The following is a 15,621-nucleotide window of genomic DNA, read 5'->3' on the forward strand; positions in this document are numbered from 1 at the left end:
GTCTTTGTGAGAGTGATAAAGTTTTTGCACCCAAATGTCTCACCGATATGGCGCTTTCGGGGTACTTGGTAGGGTGTGGTGAGTTTTTGAGGCTCGCGATGTGATCATCCCTCAGGCAGCAGCTGAAGCCCCAGTTCCAACCCGCTGTACTCATAAGTGTGGGGATGAGTACCGCCTCAGTATGGATTTGGGAGCATGCGGACACTATGTAGCACTATGTAGCCAAACAAGCATATTGGCTTTGTTTGGCTTGAAATAAACTGTGAAAATAAGTGTTACAAAAATAAGTCAAAGTGCACAAGAAAAAAAACACTAATATAGCCAGTAGTACATACAGTAAACCTCGGATATATCGGATTCAATTGTTCCCACTGGTTTTGTCCGATATAAGCGAAATCCGTATATGCGTATATCGGAAAATGTCCGTTTTACGCATATATCGGATTTATATCCATTATAAAAAGGCACTTCCTTGACTATGTTTCCAATGTACCTGGACTGGGCAATGAAAAGAGACGTAAGGTAATGAGAATTTAACTTTATTGGACTCTGAGCATAACAAATTGTTAATTAAGCTAGGCCCTGTTACGCCCGTCAGGCCTACGTTATTTCCAATAGTGAGGTTAAGATCTCATTCACTGCTGTGCTAGTATTATTGACGTCACTCACTTTTATATTTGTTTATATTAGAAAGACACGATGCGGCCATCCGATATATGCGAGGAAAATTGGAACGGGACTGGAGATTTTGTCCGAAATAGGCGAAATCCATTATAAAAAAATCCGATATATGCAATGAATTTTTATTGGAAATGCATTACAGAAAAGTCGGTTCTTTTTTATCTGTCTGTTGTGAGCGAATTTCCGATATATCCGAGGTTTACTGTATTAACATTCATTCAGTATGGAATCAGTATTGGTATTGGTATCGACCATTTCACTCATAGATTATCGGAATATCGGTAATATAAAACCCTGATTGGAACATTCCTAGTTCAGAGCCATCCCAAACGTCTTTTAGGGCTCACTTCCAAATGCAAAAACCTCATTATCTGAAACTTTGGCATCGTTTAACACGAGAATACAACATTCTAACTACATTTATAGGTCAGAAAAGTGGAAAAAGCACAATAGGTCCCCTTTAATAGAAAACCATGTAATTTGTGTGTAATCCTACTTACTAACCAAAATCCAACAAACTGCCAACATTCCAGTACACTCCCCCACAAGAGTCTAAGGGAAGTTAGACCTGACCCACTGAAACAGCTCAGGCAGCTCATGGTGATTCGACACCTCTCTAAGTCATTGAGTGTTTCTTTTATGATGTCACCATTTTGTACGGTGCATGCCAAGGGTTTGATCATTATGGACCGATTCCCACAAGGCAAGGTTTATATTCAGTGCTTAATTAGTCTTCCTTATTGCACTGCAATTATGGAAAGCAAATATGACACTATAAAGTGAAGCTTTCAGAGTGCCAATTACAGTCTGCGTCCCTTTAGTGTAATTTTATACATACCACGCAAGAAGTGGGAGTAGAAAAAAGTCTGCAAGAGCGCACATATGCTTGCGCTCCTCTAAGCTGGCTGTGATGACTGGCTGCATTTATGTTGCTCTTGTGGGTTTCATAGGCCACATGAATATCCCTCCATGCAGTCATCAGGAGTGTCATGATCAATGACCAACGTTTTTGTAAGTGCGAAACAGACAGAATGAGAGCGACAGACAATGAAGTCAAAGTGTTGTGCTATTCATCGTAATATGAATCACTGAACCCATCGGCCAGGAAACAGTCTGTCTATTACACTCTTATTCGCATTTTTTCCAAAAGGAAATAGAGCAGACACAGCTCATCTACTCATGAATGTATTGAGTCTGAGAATCAAGGCCGAGGGAATAAGAAGAAATGAGCAATCTTTCGGTGCATAAGTGCCCTCAACAAAGGAATGTTTTCGCCCAAGGACCAAGACCTTGTTCCGGTAATAATTGCATCAGTGGCCAAACGTTATGTGTCTTTATGTACAGAATCTCAAGGTGCCATTAAGGTCTAGGACTGCCCCCTATTTTTTCAGCCTAAGTGCTACTTTTAAACTGACTAAGTCCTGACTAAGTCCCAAAGATCCAACTCCTACTATAAATATGGAAAATAGTATGAACAGTCAAAATTGTTTTAATACCTGGTACATTCATTCATTTTCTACCGCTTTTCCTCACGAGGGTCGCGGGGGTGCTGGAGCCTATCCCAGCAGACTCTGGGGTACACCCTGGACTGGTCGCCAGCCAATCACAGGGCACATATAGACAAACAACCATTCACACTCACATTCATACCTATGGACAATTTGGAGTGGCCAATTAACCTAGCATGTTTTTGTCGGAGGAAACCGGAGTACCCGGAAAATACCCACGCATGCACAGGGAGAAAATGCAAACTCCACACAGAGATAGCCGAGGGTGGAATCGAACTCGAACTCATGTGCGCTAACCACTCGACCGCCGTGCAGCCGTACCTGATAGTTTAAAGCAGATATCCTCAATTGCATTTGTCAAGGGCCTGAGACAGGACAATGTAGTTTTTTTTTTCATGGAGCCCAGAATTCCTGGTGCCCACCCTGGTAGTAGTCAAAAGTAGACCTAGGACAGGCTTGAAGGACACGTCTTACAGTTTGGCAATGCCTTGGTATCCCACTCGTGGAAATTGAAATCTCAGCATCTGCTCGTCATAGAATCTCTGTGAACAGTTTTGCATGACCTTGTGGTGTTTATGTGGGTCTTCTACAGGTCCTCTCTCATCCCACAAACATGCATGTTAGGTTAATTGTAGGAGAGGCGACTTCTAACCTGTGAGCCTAATGATTAGAAGGAGTAGAGCAAAAGGAGCGATATTTGTTAACTTTATGTCCTCTTTTTCAGAGTGATGAACAGCAGGAGCAAGTGATGAATCAGAGCAATAAAGTCTTCATCTACTGCGCATTCCTGGACTATAGGTGGGTTGGTGGCTGTGCAACATCCCTTGTGATTGGTTTGATTGATTAAAATCACATAGTAATGTGTTGATTCTTTATAAGTCTTATGTTATTCTGGTATAGAATGGTATAGGTATATGGTATAGGCGTATAAAGCTAGATTAACTGGAGTCTAAGTCGAAGTAAGTCTCATGCATTTTACATGCATTACACATTTTTTCCTCCTTTCTTGCAAGCAAAGACATACTGACGCAGTGGGCAGTTTTCCAGTTTGGGGAATACAGACGGGAAGAATCAAACCATCAAACTAATGATCACGTGCCACAGTTTTAACCACTTGGCCATGACTGCGCCACAGTGAATGTGGAAACCACAGCATGCTTTAGAGAGTGCAACTTGTTTCACTAAAGAGTAGATTTTAGGAGGATTAATATTCTTCCTCATCTGGCTCCCCAATGTCCTCATACAACTGTTGAGTACAGATGGTTCCGTCTCCAATCTGGTTCCGTTTTTCTGTTTACATTGTGCCTTTTTGCTCTATTGTTTCCATTTTTGCTGGGTTTATTTTTTGGTTAATTTTATTTATAAAATGTGCGACGAGCATACCTGTGAAAATTTGCATTTGGAAATAAGGGAAGTTTCTGGAAAATAAGGGATTTGTTTATGTTATTTAAATGAGAGAGCAACAGGAAAGAAGGGCACAATGGTTTCAACACCCCTAATATGGGTGGTTTTACATTAGTTTAGTTTTATACATTTTTTTCTCTAGTGGCATAGTGGTATACAATGCTGTTTTGATGCTTAGCCAGGGAACACCCAGCCATTGGAGAGGCCCAGTGCCCATCCCAAGGGTTGCGTCAGGACTCAAATATGCATTTGACTTACTGTGGCGACCCCTGACTGGAAAAAAAAGCTCAAAGCCAAAAAAAAAACAAAAAAACTTTTCCTTTGAAAATAACAATCAACTATCCTACTTTTCAGTTCCAAGGAGGGCGTATGGTCCAATCAAGGTTGTGTGCGCTCAGGTGGAAACATGACCTACTCTGTGTGTTTGTGCAACCACCTCACTAACTTTGCCATCCTAATGCAAGTGGTTCCTTTAAAGGTATGTTATTATTTTCACACATTTATTTACCATAATAGGTTGCATTTATTATTAGTCAATAAGAAATTGCAGTAGAAACATTTAAACAGAAATGCTTCTTTTATTTTTATTTTTTTAGTTGATGGACAGTGTGCACTTTATATTATCATAGGTGCGACAGATCTAGCATTCAATCCTTATAATACAACATCCCTTTTACAAGTACAAAAATATATGCTATTTGAAATCTGGATACTATGATGTAGACCAAAGCAAACTATAGTGAAGATATGTTTCTGGATGCAGAGCGATGCCTTGGAAGAAGACTAGACCTACATGATTGTGCCTGCTAGAAACATGACTCAACTGAGAGAGCTGACACTAATACAAATCTGTTGCACATTAGCAATTTTAACCTAATTAGGCAATAATATGTAAACGTTGCGAGTGCATCAATAGCCAAAAAATCAGTTCGGGTTCAGTATAACTGGAACCAAATGTATTCCTTGTTCGAAGTGTTTTGCTATCTGATATGCAAAATGCCTCAGAGTGAGACGGGACATGTAGGTGTCCTGTTTGACTGACACCAGATGACAGGCCGCCAGAGTACGAAACAATAGACAAAGTAAGCACTGTATTAGTTGCAAATCACCAGCAGACAGTGTTGCTGGCAGCAGTGTTGAAGAATATTGATACAGTCATCCATGCAGACTTTGCAGGTCTTTACTTGCTCTACAGAGTACTCAAAAAAATATATTTTCAGAGTAAACGTATGCACATCTTTTTCCTCTACTTTGTGCATGTCTTCAAAAGTGTTTGTGCTTCTGTTGAGCTAATTGTAGTTTAGCCGTAATCCAAAAACTCAAAATGTTGCCCCACTGTTCAGAGTAGGTCTATAATAAGTAGACCAATGACCAGTGATCACTGCAATGGTTTGACTGCTGGTTTTATACAGAGTAAACGATGATTGAATGTGGTTCTTTGGGTCACTACAAGGGTCAGTGGTACAGCCCTCAAAGACCACAGTCCCTCAAGAGGACGAATACACAAACTTTCCTTCTGAAATATATGGTAAACCATCCTTAATACTGCTTTGTCATTCATAAACTCTCAACCAGCTTGCTTTCTTTACATTACCTGCATGTAGGGAATGTTACAATGTGCCACTGGACTGTGGTCAGCAACCGTGCAGGCATTTTTTAAATAGAGAAGCGTTCAGTGGTGCAGTGCTGTATTTAAATGCACAAGTCTATTTGATGCTATTCTTTTCCCTGAGCCAGTCTGTAATTAGTGGTCTGCCTCATGCCTCAGCTGCAAGGGAATGTACCACATATCCTTTCTGAGGCTGTCTAAGACTGCTCTACTCTCGTAATGACAAGGCACATGTGAAGACAGTTAATAGAGAATCAAACCCAAGCCCTTAAAATAGCATTGACTCCAAAATAAACATCTTTGCACGAGCACATGCACCAATGTATGACTGAAGAAGTACAATGATGTTAGTCTTCAGTAGCATGGACCAGGGTAACCGGCTTATTGTGTACTTTTTTAACTTGTGAGATACATTATTGCATTGCACGTAACTGGCTGGTGAACATCGGTCCTGCATAACAATAGTAGTTCACCTGCCTGGTGGAAAAACAGCTTGTTAGTTGCCACTTTCCCATAAAATGAAACAATATTTGGGGTAGACTTCTTTGAACATTGTTATAAGCACACAATTGTTACAAGGGCTGACACAGGTGCCACATGTTGTGGACACCAGAGCAGAAACAAAGGCAAGATGGTGAAAAAATGTATTACGACAAAATGTGCTCAAAAAGGAGGAAAAACATAATACAACAAAAGATAGCTCCCAATTTACTGAATATAGGTGGTCAGCAAGGAATAAAAGTTCACCAGCATTATTAGCAAAATGGCAGGAGAAAACGGACCGTGCACTATGCTGGCGAGGTTAGCCAGAGGTGGGATATGACAAAAGCCACCTTCCTCGGAGCGGAATGAGGCAGCTTGGAGTTTGAAATGGAGTTCACATTGGGCTAGGAAGGTAGTATGTCTGAAGGTGTCTGAAACGGCAGGTTAAGATAGTTGTGGGAAGGAAGCACAGAGACTGAACTCTCGGTCACAGGACCGCTAAATGGCAGGGGAAAATGAAATGAACTACACTGGCGAGGTTAGGCAGAAATCTGGCTTTAACAGAAAAGTCAGCATGGCCTAGGAATGGTTTGATTACAGATTAGCGAAAGCTTTGCTTGATAGGAGGACTGGAGAACAGAGGTCTCTGCAGAACTGGAACAAGACAGCAGATGGCAGCAGACAAACAGAGTTCAAATCACAAAGTAGGGGTGCAAACTCCTCCTGTGTTTAGAGAGGCCTGTCTTATTTCTAGTCCTTTTCTCGGTCAGTTTCAAGGACTTTGCAGTCCAATCTAGACTCCTCTGCATTCACTGTTACTGTACATGGCACAACATATAGGAGGGCAGTTTCTTTGGGACCAGTCAGCAGGATATTTGCGTCTCAAAAAGAAGGGACATTTGTCTAAGGAAACAATGTTCAAATTACAGATAGGGAGGATCACTGCCTGTGAAAGAAACCATCAATAAAGAAGCCATCTTGTCAAATTAGAAAGTGGGCAATTTGCACCATCCCTTATTCCCTGCTTATTACAATGCCCTAACATATCTGCCCCAAAGATTGTCTCATTCCACAGGTAAGCATGGTCACAAACAAGCTGTTTTGCCACTAGGCAGACATATGACCGGTTCTTATGTAGGTAGGTCATTCAACAGCCACACCGAGCAAGAGCCACAACTCTACTATGACCACCTCTAGGGGACAGGACCACCTGAGACATAAATAGGGAGACTCCACTATTAAAATTTAGAACTGAAGAGCCATTTTGCATTAAAGGTTAAGAGTCGTCAATATAATTGAAGGCTGAGAACTACACGATATATTGTCTTTAGGAATACATAAAAAAATGTTACTCAATATAACATTTCATCACTCAAACTTTTACAGACATACAGTATTGTGTCTTTGCAATATAGGCACTGATGCTTTTGTGGTTTGTCTCTGTACATAGCTCACCACTGGCCACCGGGTGGCACTGTCAACCATTGGCTATGTCGGCTGCTCCATTTCCATCTTCTGTTTGGCCATCACTCTTGTTACCTTTGCAGTTCTGTCGTAAGTATCAATTACCACTGCAGTTAATAACCAATTTATCAACATTCTATACACTTTTTTTCCCCAAAATATCTCTCAAATTGTGTTTTGCAAAACACCTTGCTTTTAGTTGGTTTGAGTCACATGAGTTAACTACCTGGTAATAAAGTCACTTGTTTACAGTTCTGAACCTACAAGTTTTTGGTTTATTTGTATTATTGTTTTGCTTATGAATAATTACACAGTTCTACTGTTGTTTGTGAAGTATACAGAGTTTATTTAAAATCTGCTTTAAGTTAACAGTGTCTTTCCTTGCAAGATAAAGAGATACATGCACAATCAAGTGAATGTGTACAATATTTTGCACGATGAAGGTCAATTGTGCAAGCAACCTAACAAGAAGAGCACCCATAAACACATTTTATGGTGTGCTTTATGTACTTTCCATGCGGTTCTGCAGGTCTGTTAGTACCATCCGGAACCAGCGTTACCACATCCATGCCAACCTCTCTTTTGCCATCTTGGTGGCTGAGATCTTGCTGCTCATCAGTGCCAGCTTTGACCCGGGCACGGTGAGGTCTAACTAACTGTAGCAATGACAGCAATATGAATAATGGAGATTCACATTTTGACTGATATTTCTATTCCTTGTGCCAGCTGCCTTGTAAGATTATGGCTGTTCTGCTTCACTTCTTCTTTCTGAGCGCATTCGCTTGGATGCTTGTGGAGGGCCTCCACCTCTACAGCATGGTTGTCAAGGTGTTTGGTTCAGAGGGCAGTAAACATGTCTACTACTATGGCATTGGTTGGGGTAAGTGTGCCAATCGGTTGATGCTTAATCATTACCACTAGCCCATACGGTACAGTAGATTATAAAAGTATTACAGTATTCCTTGATAATTCCTGGGGCCTCCACTCTTAACGCACCTGTGACCCATTGTCCTTGTGATTTCACTGTTTTAGATATCATCGGTGTGATTACAGTGAAGAAAATAAGTATTTGAACACCCTGCTATTTTGCTATTTCTCCCACTTAGAAATCATGGAGGGGTCTGAAATTTTCATCGTAGGTGCATGTCCACTGTGAGAGAGATAAACTAAAAAGAAAAATCCAGAAATCACAATGCATGATTTTTTAACAATTTATTTGTGTGATACAGCTGCTAATAAGTATTTGAACACCTGAGAAAATGAATGTTAATATTTGGTACAGTAGCCTTTGTTTGCTATTACAGAGGTCAAACGTTTCCTGTAGTTTTTCACCAGGTTTGCACACACTGCAGGAGGGATCTTGGCCCACTCCTCCACACAGATCTTCTCTAGATCAGTCAGGTTTCTGGGCTGTCGCTGAGAAACACGGAGTTTGAGCTCCCTCCAAAGATTTTCGATTGGGTTCAGGTCTGGAGACTGGCTGGGCCATGCTAGAACCTTGATATGCTTCTTACGGAGCCACTCCTTGGTTTTCCTGGCTGTGTGCTTCGGGTCGTTGTCGTGTTGGAAGACCCAGCCACGACCCATCTTCAATGCTCTGACAGAGGGAAGGAGGTTGTTCCCCAAAATCTCACAATACACGGCCCCAGTCATCCTCTCTTTAATGCAGTGCACTCGTCCTGTCCCATGTGCAGAAAAACACCCCCAAAGCATGATGCTACCACCCCCATGCTTCACAGTAGGGATGGTGTTCTTCGGATTGTACTCTTCATTCTTCTTCCTCCAAACACGCTTATTGGAATTATGACCAAAAAGTTCTATTTTGGTCTCATCTGACCATAAAACTTTCTCCCATGACTCCTCTGTATCATCCAAATGGTCATATGCAAACTTAAGACGGGCCTTGACATGTGCTGGTTTAAGCAGGGGAACCTTTCGTGCCATGCATGATTTCACATCATGACGTCTTAGTGTATTACCTACAGTAACCTTGGAAACGGTGGTCCCAGCTCTTTTCAGGTCATTGACCAAGTCCTGTCGTGTAGTTCTGGGCTGATTCCTCACCTTTCTTAGAATCATTGAGACCCCACGAGGTGATATCTTGCATGGGGCTCCACTCCGATTGAGATTGACCGTCATGTTTAGCTTCTTCCATTTTCTAATGATAGCTCCAACAGTGGACCTTTTTTCACCAAGCTGCTTGGTAATTGCTCCGTAGCCCTTTCCAGCCTTGTGGAGGTGTACAATTTTGTCTCTGGTGTCTTTGGACAGCTCTTTGGTCTTCGCCATGTTACAAGTTAAAGTCTTACTGATTGTATGGGGTGGACAGGTGTCTTTATGCAGCTAACGACCTCAAACAGGTGCATCTGATTCAGGATGATACATGGAGTGCAGGTGGACTTCTAATGGGCAGACTAACAGGTCTTTCAGGGTCAGAATTCTAGATGATACACAGGTGTTCAAATACTTATTTGCAGCTGTATCACACAAATAAATTGTTAAAAAATCATGCATTGTGATTTCTGGATTTTTCTTTTTAGTTTATCTCTCTCACAGTGGACATGCACCTACGATGAAAATTTCAGACCCCTCCATGATTTCTAAGTGGGAGAAATAGCAAAATAGCAGGGTGTTCAAATACTTATTTTCTTCACTGTATATATTGTTTGTAAAAAAAGAAATAACCATCTGCTTTGAATCACATTCCAGAGTAACAATTGCCTTACCGCATCTTAGCAAACCAGATTCTAAAAATAGACTATACCATCCCTGGCTTCAAGAATGCAAAGCCCTGCTTTCACATGCTGAACCCATTAGTGGAAAAATTATCCTTTTTTTTATTACTTCCTTTAGGCAACCCTAGAGTGAATTGTTTAATGTGGCCAAATGTAAATTATACTGGTCTGTGATTGGCATACCGGTTGCATGTACTGTATCCCCACAGTGCAAATTCAGTACAAAGTAAATAGCAAGTGGATTTGATTGTAGCTCCATTCTGTTTATCTCACTCATTGTGCTGATGGTTTGAATGCGGTGTACTGTACAAGGAACCTTTGACCTTGACAAATGAGTAGCGTACCGTACAGTACTGTGTTGGGCAATATCACAGATGACATAACATGGAACAGTGTCACAGTGACAGGTTATTGTGTCATTGTGTTTTCTGGAAAAGCTCACCAGCATTGAAAACGTGGAAATGGTTTTCTGGCAAATGCATCCTTGCCTTCTCATGTTGCAGTAAAAAGCAGTTTGAAATTAATACAGCTTTTTTTTCCGGGGGATAAAAATAGTAGTAAAATACAGCTGGAAAATTAGGATGCATTGATAAATATAGGGGCGGCACGGTGGCGTGTGGTTAGCATGCAGACCTCACAGCTAGGAAACCAGGGTTCAATTCCACCCTCGGCCATCTCTGTGTGGAGTTTTCCCTGTGCATGCGTGGGTTTTCTCCGGGTACTCCGGTTTCCTCCCACATTCCAAAAACATGCTAGGTTAATTGGCAACTCCAAATTGTTTATAGGTATAAATGTGAGTGTGAATGGTTGTTTGTTTATATGTGCCCTGTGATTGGCTGGCGACCAGTCCAGGGTAATAGGCTCCAGCACTCACCGCAACCCTTGTAAGGATAAGCGGTAGAAAATGAATGAACGAATAATAAATATAGTATTGGTTTTCTGAACTTTCTTTTAATTACTTTCCTGTTAAAAAAATGATATAATTTGATAAATTTTCAATGCCACGCATCATTTTGCAACAGTTGAATGCATATTTTTTATTTGTATTCAATTAGGCTCTCCCCTGGTGATCTGTGTGGTGTCCATGACATCAGCTTTGGACAGTTATGGTGCAGTTGACAAGTAAGTGTAATCTGCTTGTTGGACTGAAAAAATGAATGACCTTGAATGTGTTATTCATCAAATTTACACCATTGGAGCTTGGAGGCATTGCATCATCACCTATGAAATTACAGTTGACGCAGTCAATTGTTTTCCACTGGAATAATAATTAACATATCATGTCTGTGTTGTCAGCTGCTGGCTGTCCCTGAAGAATGGAGCCATCTGGGCATTTGTGGCACCAGCTCTGTGTGTCATTGTGGTCAGAAAATTACATTCATTTATTTACATTTGTCATCAACTCAACATGATTTCATTTTCAGCTACATCCAGATGTGCTTTTCTGTACTTTGCAAGTACTTTTTTCTTTTCTCATTACCAGGTAAACATTGGCATTTTGATATCTGTGACCAGAATAATATCTCGCATCAGTGGAGAGAATTACAAAGTTCACGGGGATGCAAATGCAGTCAAGTGAGTCTGTTTTCTCCATCAGACCCTGACTCAGACCCAGAGTCAGGTTGGTGGTCCTCGGGTTGCAAACGAGTTTCATTTCTACGATGTGTTGGCACCTAGATGAACATTTGAGTCACTCACACTTACACAGAACGCATGAAGGACAGCAGTAAGAAGACTCAATAAAATAATTTCGAGGGGACCTATTATGCTATAAATGTGTTAAAAACGGGCAGCACGGCGGTCGAGTGGTTAGCGCGCAGACCTCACAGCTAGGAGATCAGGGTTCAATTCCACCCTCTCTGTGTGGAGTTTGCATGTTCTCCCAGTGCATGCGTGGGTTTTCCTCCCACATTCCAAAAACATGCTAGGTTAATTCGCGACTCCAAATTGTCCATAGGTATGAATGTGAGTGTGAATGGGTCCTCACGACCCTCGTGAGGAAAAGCGGTAGAAAATGAATGAATGAATGTGTTAAAAACAAAGAAGTTTGGGATGGTCTGAACACTCGGTTTCAGATAGTTTTTTCACAATGGCTCCCTGTGATGTCACAGTGAGCCGGGCTTCCTTATATGGGCGTTCCCGAATACAAGCTGTAGGCCTGCTCTCCCCCACTCTGCAGCACTGTCAAGATTTCACCGTGTGACCAATCACAGCGGAGTGGGCGTGCCCGGAGACGGGCTCTGCGGGGAACAAATTAAAACAAACCAACAGGCCAAGGAAATACAGCTGGAATAGGTGCAGATTCTGGAAGATCTAGAAAGCTTTCTGTGCAGGTTGCGTGAAGCTGCTCTATAGGAGTCCACAACTCAATACAAAGGCCTGAAAAATGAGCACAGTAGGTCCCGTTTAATGAAGCGGAGAACTTATTACTGTCACTTTCAGATTCTTAGAGCAGATTCTTAGATATGCTCAAGGGTACTGTAACGACCAGGCAGTTAAGTAGTGTTAAAGAGTTTTGTGATTTCCTACACTCTGTGAAGCCGCGAGCGTGACATGAGTCATGACCGTGTGTGTGTTGGTGTGAGGGTAGTTGAGTTTGCTGATGTTGTTTTGGCGTGGTTTTGCAAACAGTTGCCTTTTTTGTTGCAATAAATACTGTGGTTCATCTCTTAAGGCTCACTGCAAAGGCCGTGGCAGTCCTCCTCCCCATACTTGGCATTTCCTGGATCTTTGGCGTTTTAGCCGTCAACACACACTCCCTGCCGTTCCTTTACATCTTTGCCGTTTTTAACTCCTTGCAGGTAGGATCATCCCAATTGACTCTTCACTTTTCCGAAAGTCTTGCTGGTGAAAACACTCCTAAAGTTGATGTTCTTTTTCCTTTAGGGTTTTTTTGTCTTCCTTTTCCATTGCCTTCTTAACTCAGAGGTAAGCATCTCAGCATGTAGAATCTGTGTTGTAGTCGTTTATGTGTTTTCTTTTGTTTGAGCATTGTTTCAACTCTCTGTAGGTCAGAGCTGCTTTCAAACACAAGACAAAAGTGTGGACCCTCACCAGCAGCTCCATGCGAAACATCAACGTGAAGCCCTTCAACTCTGACATTGTGAGCTCTTGTGTTGCTGAGCTGTGCAACTGTTAACTGCCTGAGCTAAATACTCTCCCGCTCTCCTATGTTGTAGATGAATGGAAACAAGGAGGGTGTATCCCCCACTAAGATGAACACGTGGGACAAAAGCACCAACTCCGCCAATCGTATTGACCTCTCAGCAGTGTAGGCGTACGTGTAGAATTTGGCCAGACATAAGCCAGATAATTTCCACACTTTTTAACATGGTAATTCTGGAATAAAATGGATGTCAAATGAGGTGACACATGGCTCCATCTTTAAAGACAAACAGACTCCAACTGTGCCTTATATATATATAGCAGGTTGAGATTCCCAATTCCGGGTAGAGAGTTCTGAGGTCACAGAAAGTGTAATGGCATCATTCCATGTCAGACTAAGATGCTGATAAGTGTCTAGATTGGTCTGTAGTGTTTGTTCACAGCATTTGGTTTATTTAATTTGAAGTTTCTTCACTGCTAATAAGCGTATTAACTTGGAGATGACATTTCAACAACCATACGTTTCAACAATGTGTGCATCAGCATCCACCAATATATGCTCATTTTGCCTTCTCTCCTGCATCCACTGCAGACTCAACATCTCCATTAATCAAACTTTTCATTAAATTTTTTTTCCATTAATCAACTTTTACAGTTGATTCACCGTTTTTCCAGGTGTCCCAGTGCAGTAAACTGCAAAATAAGACACCCTAATGAAGTAGTAAATTGGACAATTTTATTCTGATGTGATGTATTTATTTTTGGATTCGATGTGTTTGATGTCTTCTGCTATGTTTAACAGTGATTCTGTTTGTGCGTGTTGTGTGCATTCTTTTGTTTTCACAAACCTCATCCCTTGGCGAGATGCAGTGCGGTATGTTCTTTTAAGGATAGCAAATAATTGTGTGTTTTGGACACAGTTCTGTGAAGTTTTATGGTGTATTTCTTAAGCTACATTTCTTGCCTTTTGTACATTGAAGTGAATATGTTCTATCAACAAACAGAAGAACGTAATTAAGATGTCTTTTTGTTGATGACTGTGAGAATGAAGTGTGATGACATCTGTGTGTCATTGATCTAACACTGTACAAACAGGATTCAGAAAAACAGGATTTACTGTAAGGCTCTGTGCACTCACATGTTTCATGTTTTTAAGTTAAATATTGCAGTATTTCAACACATGTATTGGTTCACATTAGCTCTTATGGTACTATGGTTTGTGCTTCCAATCATGTTTAATAAAATGTCTATGAAACAATTACCTATTTTGTAATCGAGTTTACCTGAGACAACTTTTTCCTCTGGGGTTTGCAGATCGAAAAACTGAACCATGCCTGGGGCCACTTTGTGTATTAAAGATGCAAAAACCCTTCCCAGAGTACTTCAATACAGTCGCTCAATACAGTAGATCCCTGCTGCACCACCAGCAATGGAGAAAATGCACGCATAACTCACACACCCCTAAAAAATCTATTTTTGACACATGGCTTGCTCCCCTTACCTTGCTACTAACATGACGGTTGACGGTCCCCTCCAATATTTGTTATAAAAGTGATCGTTGTGTGACTTTTCTCTCTTCAATTGCCATTGTTCTCTGGTGACACAACATTGCAGGGCACATATAGACAAACAACCATTAACATACCAGTTTGGAGTCGCCAATTAACCTAGCATGTTTTTGGACTCAGGGAGGAAATCGGAGTACCCGGAGAAACCCACGCATGCACGGGGAGAACATGCAAACTCCACACAGATTCAAACGCTTCCCGATTTCCTGACTGTGTGGCCTACGTGCCAACCACTTGGTCACTGTGCGGCCTTAGTTCCAAATATGCCTCATATTTATGAAACACATTTAAAATATATCATGCATAAAAATGAATGATGTAAAGTGACTGAGGAGCAGATGAAATCATGGTCACAGAGCCACATGACACACAATTACGGTGTGTTCAAGGTCAGCTGAACAAAGCGGAATCCCAATGCTTAATGGAAAAACATGATCAGGAACCAAACATGTACATCTTAGCTTTGAGTTACAGGTGACAAAGCAAATGTGTTCATTATCTAATAATATAGTTAATTATTATAGAGGGCCAACAAAAAACAAGCCCTGGAATTACTATAAATTACTATTAATTACTATAAAATAATCAAACAATTAATTATGTTCAATATTTTGAGTTAATTAAGATATAAATGTTTATGTTTTTAAATATGCAGGAGTAGGGGGTTTAGGGGTACACGACTGGAATAAGTTTTAAACAGTTTTCACTCTTCTAAGTGATATGTTCCCATCTGGATGCAACTATATTAATCCGGCACAGTGTGTAAGCAATTTTTTTTTAACCTGTCAAAAAAAAAAATTACAAATCTGGAAGTGTTCCCATGTGAGCCTCAGGTGACTTTTTTGAATGTGAGTGTCTAAGACTCATTGTAGTTGATATGGAAACATAGAGACAGCTAAAACACACAACAAAGTTGGTGGTTTCTATGATACTAATGTTTTGTTTGTGATTGATTATGAGCAGTTGAATCCCTGGGGACAAATGCCTGAAACACATGGTGTCAGTGCAGTTGCACAATGTCTCTGCGAAAACAAGTTTACATCATAACCTCCTGCAGGTGTGAC

General features: G+C 41.0%; 1 protein-coding gene across 1 annotated transcript in view; it reads left to right on the forward strand.

Moving 5' to 3' along the window:
* Positions 1–13,490, forward strand: part of adgrd1 (adhesion G protein-coupled receptor D1) — a 35,287-nt gene extending 21,797 nt beyond the window's left edge. The window contains exons 15-26 of the mRNA XM_058070939.2: positions 2,914–2,987; positions 3,948–4,071; positions 7,136–7,239; positions 7,679–7,790; positions 7,876–8,029; positions 10,940–11,006; positions 11,181–11,247; positions 11,368–11,459; positions 12,559–12,685; positions 12,771–12,812; positions 12,895–12,987; positions 13,064–13,490. Coding sequence (XP_057926922.2) covers positions 2,914–2,987; positions 3,948–4,071; positions 7,136–7,239; positions 7,679–7,790; positions 7,876–8,029; positions 10,940–11,006; positions 11,181–11,247; positions 11,368–11,459; positions 12,559–12,685; positions 12,771–12,812; positions 12,895–12,987; positions 13,064–13,159 — 1,152 coding nt within the window. The 3' untranslated portion in view covers positions 13,160–13,490. The remainder of the gene's footprint in view (positions 1–2,913; positions 2,988–3,947; positions 4,072–7,135; positions 7,240–7,678; positions 7,791–7,875; positions 8,030–10,939; positions 11,007–11,180; positions 11,248–11,367; positions 11,460–12,558; positions 12,686–12,770; positions 12,813–12,894; positions 12,988–13,063) is intronic.
* The last annotated feature ends 2,131 nt before the right edge of the window (positions 13,491–15,621 follow it).

Source organism: Doryrhamphus excisus, linkage group LG3 (assembly GCF_037039965.1).
Source record: "Doryrhamphus excisus strain RoL-2023G ecotype Guam linkage group LG3, RoL_Dexc_Guam_v1.1, whole genome shotgun sequence".
Classification (NCBI taxonomy): Eukaryota; Metazoa; Chordata; class Actinopteri; order Syngnathiformes; family Syngnathidae; genus Doryrhamphus; species Doryrhamphus excisus.